The 7,958-nt window shown below is 37.7% G+C and overlaps 1 protein-coding gene across 3 annotated transcripts in view; it reads right to left on the bottom strand.

Moving 5' to 3' along the window:
* Positions 1-1,485: 1,485 nt before the first annotated feature.
* The window catches only part of APC4 (anaphase-promoting complex subunit 4), a 91,595-nt gene continuing 85,122 nt past the window's right edge, over positions 1,486-7,958 (bottom strand). For all 3 annotated transcript variants that reach the window (XM_067142716.2, XM_068226594.1, XM_067142715.2), the window contains one exon: positions 1,486-5,371. In XM_067142716.2, coding sequence (XP_066998817.2) covers positions 3,225-5,371 — 2,147 coding nt within the window. In that variant the 3' untranslated portion in view covers positions 1,486-3,224. The remainder of the gene's footprint in view (positions 5,372-7,958) is intronic.

The following is a 7,958-nucleotide window of genomic DNA, read 5'->3' as shown; positions in this document are numbered from 1 at the left end:
GATCACTCCCTGAAATTCGAGATTGGTTTATTTCAATTCTGAATCTCTTGAATTGTTTGCCATGAGGTTGCATTACAATGTCTTATTGTAAACACTGTATCAATTTGTGAGCTCATCTTGCAGGTGTATCACACTACCAACTTTCTATTCTACTGGCACGAGCCTGAAACCTTATTGATTGTGTAATATAATGCAAAGAAACTGATTTCTGAATTTATGGGTCTCCCCCCCCCCATTCCCTTTCTTTTTCCCCTAATTGAAGTGTCGGAACATATGTCCAAAGATTGTAGTGATTGGTGCTTAGGGATTCGATTATGACGATGTAATTTAAATTTGTATCACCTACGTATCTTAAAATCAAACTTAACGCTTTTATTATGACATATGCTGGTTCATTCTATTTGTTCTGATGTAAAATATAATTTGTTACCCCTTTGAGATTGGTATAATATATATTGTTATTTTCAAACTTGTTTTCCAAAATTCTCTTCCTCGAGTTCCTTTCCCTTAATGCTTTTGTTTTCACTGGTACCTACCACGGCAATTCTCTTGGGTAGCGGCCTTTTAACTTATTTATGTACATGTATGGAGCTCTAAGCTGCACTGTTTACGGTAATGTTGACACAATGTATTGAACTGTTATATTCTCATGTTGCACGCTTCTCGGCACTCTGCGCGGTTGTGTACTGCCGTTTCCGAGTACTTTGATATTTTGTTATCTAGTGTCCCGATCAAGGGCACCCTTTTGAAAGCAAGTCTCAATTACAACGCTATTTCTAGCAAGTTGATAGTAAGCAAAGACGCTATCAAGTACAAAGAACGTTACAACACTCAATACCGAATAACGCCATTCGCAAACAATAGTCACGGAACCGGTATCATACGTCTGTCGGATGGCGCGAAAAGTTTACTATGCACTTACTCAAGGTCAAACAAAGTGAGCGGTACACCCCCTTCCCTGCAGGGAAACAACACTCCAACTGAGAGGTACACAAGGGAAGAAAGCAGTAGGCTGATGAAAGGAGAGGGGATGGCCTTGGAAAATTTTTCAGCCGTCTCACAGACGTATGATACCAGTTGAGGGTTAAGCCTACCCTAAGAACAACAACAGAATTCTATTAAGAGAGTTTCTATGGATACCTTTACTATATTACACAAACATTTTACATCATCATCATCATCATCATCATCATCATCATCATCATTTCCCTTTATCCAGCTTAGCCGGGTAGGGGCAAATATGGTTCCTCTCCACTTTCTTCGGTCTTTCCACCACTCCTCCTCCAACACTGTGTCCCAGTCCAGGTTTCTTTCTTACAATAATAGAATAAATACATTAATTTCTAATAAGATATTACTCGTATACTACAGTACACTACAATAATTTTAAACTACGTTTGGACGTATCCTAAATACAATATGCTGCTTCTAAGCACACACAGAAATGAAAATTGCAAGATCTACTCAAAGATTACCAACAAAGCAAAATGTGTAGACAGATTATTATTAGTACTATTTTATCTTACTATCCTCTAATAGATACACACACACAAAGATACACACAAATATAGCAGGCAAAATACGGCATTATCTAAATATACTGTATCTACACTACAATTCTCAACTGAAATTTGGTTACCGTGTATGATTTTTACAGCTGGTGGAATACTATTATTACTCCTATTACGAGGGATGGAGAATAAAAGCGTCCTTAAATACTGAAAAATAAGAGGTTGTCTATGATAATTTCTGTCAAAACTACGCCGGGGTATATGAGGTAAACAACTGATAGGGAATCTGCCACCTGGGCAAGCGCCTTAGATGCAGATCACTGGTGATTGATTGATTGATTGATTGAACACAGTAATGGGATCCAGATGTAGAAATCAAAAGCAGAATCAGCATCACAAGGACTGTATTTCTAAAATTATAAACATCTTGTACGGAGCCGTGGCCTCCGATTTGAAACTTGCTGGCGTGTCGTGAAGGATTAATGTTTTACCAGTGCTGCTTTATGGTGCTGAAGGAAGAACACTAAAAGCCCTTGTCAATGAACCAACTAGAGGTCTTTGAAATGTGGATGTATTGCAGAATGTTCAGGATCTGGTGCGAAGAACCCCTTCATCAATGAGAAGGCACTCCATCAAGTAGGGAAATCATGTGAAGTCTTAACCTTTGCAAAACTCAGGAAGGCAGCCTATTTCATTCACATCTTGCAAAATGACAAATACAGGCTGATACAACAGATCGTAGAGGGCAAGATACAAGGGAAACGAGGATGTGGGTGGAGAAGATTATCCTGGGCACAGAACCTCTGACATGCAGCAACTTAGATACAAGAAACAAGAGGAAAACTTACTCCATGAGGATCCCCAATCTTCTATCACAAGAAGAAGAAGAATGAGGATGTCAGTGTTGAAGAAGTTGCTCAAATTCTCAGTGAAAAATGTAGATGAAAGTTAACAACATGATATAGTTTAGATACCAATTCCCTTTAAGAGAGTAGTCAGTATAGTTAAATGAACAGAAAATAAAAACATGATAGCTACATATGGTTAAAAACAATGAAATATTTTGAATAATACAGAAACCGAGATGCTTCTTTATAGTTCTAAAATTGAGGACACAAGTGCTTGTTAATAGGGAAAAATAAAAGCAAAGCAATTCAGCGGCATAGTTACAAACACTATATTGAGCAAGAAAGAGGGGGGAGGGGGATCCAGTGAAAAAATGTCATTACTGGAATTATTATATAAAAATATTTTTACCAAATATTACATACAAAAGACCTTTCCTTAAATTTGTGTACATGTTGTCACAAACATACATGACAGAGAAATTAAATAGGTATTGAATTCATATCCATTATCAGCATGGTAATAAACTGCAACCTACTCACTAACAGGAGCAGCGAGTTACAGTAAAGGTATGAACATTCAAGAGAGACAACACTCCTCTATAATCTGAGTTCACCATGTGCTGCACTGAGTAACGGTCAGCAAAGGTAATACTGTATGCAAACTGATCAATAACAAACAAATGACTACGATGAGATAAAGGAACAAAAGTGATGCACACATCCGTTCTTCAATGTGTCCACTAAAATTCCACATTCTTCAACACATATTTATATCTCCAGAATTCCAGAGAACAGTATAAAAGAGCATGAAACTCCGAAGAATCCTGCTGAGCTGCATTACAAAAAATGTATTTAAAATAAGAAATCAATCGTCATTGTCTTCATTAATATCAGAGCCTTTACTGGTATCCAGGGCACTACATTCACTGTCTCGTAATGAACTTGCAGTACCGTCCATGCCTTCTTCATCTTCTTCATCCTCTTCCACTTCCATTTCAAATAGACGCACCTTGCGCCGACTTTCTGATAGCACAACAGCTACTTTACGCGCACTACTTACTGCGAAACGTGAGGCTACCATGTTCTCAACAGTCCTCAGTACACCAGGCTCAAGGAGAGAGTAAGCCTCAATGCGAGGAATGCAGTCTAACGGTAGTCGTGAGGAACAACCATCTTCATTCACTAGCCCGGCAAGTGAAGATGATCCTATAGCAGTATTTACCTGAAACTGGGCAAATTTGGCTTCTCTGTTCTCTCCACCCTGTTCTAATAGTACAGACAAAATACCACCAACATAAAATTGAACATCTAGCACTTCGAGGGGTGACGATGTCCCTTTATCATCATCTCTAGATGATGAAGGTTTGAAATAAAAATACACACATTTAGTTTCAGATCTGACAGTTGAAGCACCTTTGCCCACAGGCAATTCCATGAAATACAGGCCTTCTGCAGGAGAAACAGAATCTAAGAAAGCCAAACATAACTTTTGGTCCTTAACAATATTAATGTGAGTAAATCTAGGAGTTTCAGGATGACAAGGATTGCCACAATGAATAATGTTTGACAGCTGAAATTGCTGCACTATTGAAGAATCAGGTTGACTGAAGATCTCATCAATTGCATCTTTCAGATGATGGTACTGTTGTGTCAAAGACATTTTCTTGTAATGAGGAACAATGGATGGATGTACATTAACACACTCATTATCTTTAAGAAATTTAACCCACAGGTTATTTTCAGTGCTTGGAAGAATTGTTAACTCCTGATCTACAAGATACTGACCTAGTCTCTCCAAGTTAAAACGTTGTTTTCGACCACTCCATCCTGATTGAGGAGTATCCTGATTCACTTCAACTCCATCAAAATTATAAAGAAATTCAGCAAGGAAGGCAAGTTCCTGTTGAGAAATTTTAGTAATCTCAGGAGGCACTCTCTCGTCTGAAAGTCGTAAAATAGCAACATATAACCAACGAAAGAATATTTTATAGTTCTTCATTGAATTGTCAATAACTTGCTGTACTTCAGTAGCTTTTACAAGGAAAGCTCCAGCAGCTGTGACAGCAGCAGCAACAGCCTCCTCTTTCAGACCCAATACTTGATATCGATCTGTACGGCGGGCCATACCCCTAAGCTCAGCCAAGTGGAACACCAAACTCTGACCAACAGAGTGCAGATGCTTCAAAACCAATTTTTGGATGTTGGAGTAACTTAATTCAATGGAATGACCAAGCTTCTTCAGTCCTTTCTCAGTAAGATCTTGGAGCAAGAACATTTCAAGCTCTTGTGATGTGCCTCCAAACATGAGAAGATCCAAAAAGTCAGCAGAGACAGACCCTTCAGGAACAGTAGATGCATAAGAGGCAAGTTTGGAATCCATTTCTACAAGAATATTTTCCCATGCTTCAGTAATGGAACTCATAGTATGAGCCAAATACCCTAACAAACTTGCAAGCTGCCCATGTTTTAAAGCCAATGTATGAAGTTCACAAGACTGTGCTGACAGAATGGGAGTGTCAAACAACACAACAGTCAACTGTCTACCTTCCCCTTTATCACTACTACAAGACAACATTACAATTAGGAATGTCAAATCTTCTGATAAATCAGCATCTATCACACTACAATTATGGCAATCTACATACTTGTTTAGATCAAGAACTCCACATGGAAAAAGGCCAAATATACTCATATATAATTTCCCTGAAGCTATACCGACTAGAAGAACATTTAAATATGTTTGTTCTCGAACTTTCTTAGCATCTTCCAAATTCTCCTCAACACACTTATTTACTGAACCAAAACTACGAGATAATAAAGGTAATTTTGGCAAGAAGTTCACTGAGTCATCTTGATTACAGTATTTGGATGAGCCTTCCTGCTTAGTTATAAGTCCGGTCCTGGTGTCACTGCTATCCTTCTCGCAGGCCCAGGTCACGCTGGTCACTTCCCCATCTACTTCACTGGTGTGCAAGATTTCTTTGTTCTCAACATCCACCAGCACAATTTCATCTGCACACAGACAAAATTACATTAACATTAAGAAGAGAGAGTAATTAATTCCTTCAAATTTTAATACATGAATTAATTTTTTCATATTTGAGAAAAACATTCCATCATTTGTTATTTCAAAGAATTTATGGGAAAGTCAAGCTCCTCATAAGGGTCTTAGAATTCATGTTTCTGTGTGAACTAATATAAAAAGGATTAATGTCAATTTTCATTATCTTGAAAACTAAGCTGAAGAGGTCAGTTCGCATTCATATCTCACAATCAAGCTTTACAGACAGATCCATCTTCCATTAAACTTGGTATGCTTGAAGTACTACTCTGAAGCATAAACAGTCTGCATTTTTTTTTTAAATATCATGTACCCAATAGCAGAATAATATGCTAAATTAAAAACTTTACTGCATATCATAACTAAATCAAAGTTTACACACTTTCAGAAGTCGTTATTAGAAACTCATCTTGAAGACAACAGAGCAACCAACTTGCTGCTACATGCTCCCCAGGTCTCCACATTTAACTGTCCATAAAAGTAATATAATTAGAGAGATTTCCACCATATTCAATTCAGTTCTGAACCTACAATCAGCTTTTCCTTAAGAGAGTAGAAATTATTTTAAAGGTGGCTTAAATATGTACACAAATACAACAACAACAACAACAACAACAACAACAACAACAACAACAACAACAACAACAATAATAATAATAATAATAATAATAATAATAATAATAATAATAATAATAATAATAATAATAATTGCATAGTCTTGGCTACAGTGTGTAAGGATCTTAATTTGATGCAATTTAGGCCACCTACATATCAATTTTGGCATTCTGTTTTACTCTACCACATAGCAGAGTTTTAATTAATTTTGTCAGGTAAACACCAAATGTGTCAGTGATCTTTTATATGATGTTGTATGACATGGGGTGCTGAATAAATTTTTTTTCCACCCTTCAAAAATCAGATTACTGCTGCTGGACTTCAACCTGCAATCTTGGGATCAACAGGCCCTACCTGTACCACTGACCCATAGAAGGAGCTACAAATCAAACATCTAAGTTAAAAGAAAAAAATTAAAGGTATAAAAAAAAATTGCAAACTATACACCTTGACTTCAATCTGTACCAGAATATACGTTCTTCAGTTTTTGCTATGTATCTGCAATCAATGCAGTCAATTACCAATGATCTGCATTTAAGGTAGTTGCCCAGGTGACAGATTTCCTATCTGTTGTTTTCCTAGTCTTTTCTTAAATAATTGCAAAGAATCTGGAAATTTATTGAACATCTCCCTTGGTAAATTATTCCAATCCCTAACTCCACTTCCTATAAATGAATATTTGCCCCAGTCTGTCCTCTTGAATTCCAACTTCATCTTCATATTGTGATCTTGCCTACTTTTAAAAATACCACTCAAACTTATTCGTCTACTAATGTCATTTTACGCTCTCCCCACTGACAGCTCAGAACGTACTGCTTAGTCGAGCAGCTCATCCCCCTTCTCTCAAGTCTTTTCAGCCCAAACTTTGCAACATTTTCATAATGCTACTCTTTTGTCAGAAATCACCCAGAAGATATTGAGGTGCTTTTCTTTGAATTTTTCCCAGTTCTTGAATCGAGTAATCCTGGTGAGGATTCCGTACACTTGAACCATAGTCTAGATGGGGTCTTACCAGAGACCTCTATTGAGCCATATCCTAGAAACCTCAATTATATATTTTATAATTTTTTCAACGTGGATAACATTCTGATATTTCAAATGCAGAGAGCTGAAAGCGAGGCCGGAAGTCAGTTGGAGTCATGAGAGAGGGCGAGACTCGCCAGTACTTTTCTACTGCGATGCGAGATGCTTCAAATTTTTAAAACAAGCCATTGCCGGTAGACTCGAGTAAGGAGGCATCATACCACCAGTCAAATCTAGCCAATGACATGCTGGGGGTGTGCCAGATTTGAACGAAGGGAAGCCCAGAACAAGGATTTCAGAATGACCAACTTCGATTTTGCAGTGCTGTGTTTTTCAATCTTTATTAAGTTGAATCTGTTATTAGCTTCTAATCCAAAGGTCTGATAGAACTAGAGGTCTGAAACAGAATTATTGTATACTGTTGTATGCATAGACTGCGTACTTAAGCGCTTTTCCTTATTAAAGTTTAAATGCAGAGCCGTTGATCTAGGCCAGGCCACTGATTGGCTCTAGTTTCAGTCGGGGATTTCTCCGAAGCCAACGAACTTGGTGTTGGTTACTTAAGCTCACCGCGAGGTGAAAGCTTCCCCAGTCTTCCGTTAATATTGGTCTGAGTTGTACGTGACGTGGTTCGGTCGCCACGAGGAGTGATATCTCCTTTGTGCGGACTTGAGTGTAAGAAACAGTGTAACTTTGTACAATTGATACCGTGATTTGGCTTAAACTAAATACATTCATTTGCCAAGGCTTAAACTAAATACATTCATTTGCCAAGGCTTAAACTAAATACATTCATTTGCCAAGTGCGGGATGGCAGTAAGTACGCGCAGTAACTGTGTAAAATGAGAATCAAACATTCACATTTCAAAATAACAAGCGCGACCAATGCTTATTATTATT

Source organism: Anabrus simplex, chromosome 3, assembly GCF_040414725.1.
Source record: "Anabrus simplex isolate iqAnaSimp1 chromosome 3, ASM4041472v1, whole genome shotgun sequence".
Classification (NCBI taxonomy): Eukaryota; Metazoa; Arthropoda; class Insecta; order Orthoptera; family Tettigoniidae; genus Anabrus; species Anabrus simplex.
Note: the sequence above shows the minus strand (reverse complement) of the source record. Positions and strands in the feature narration are given on the sequence as shown.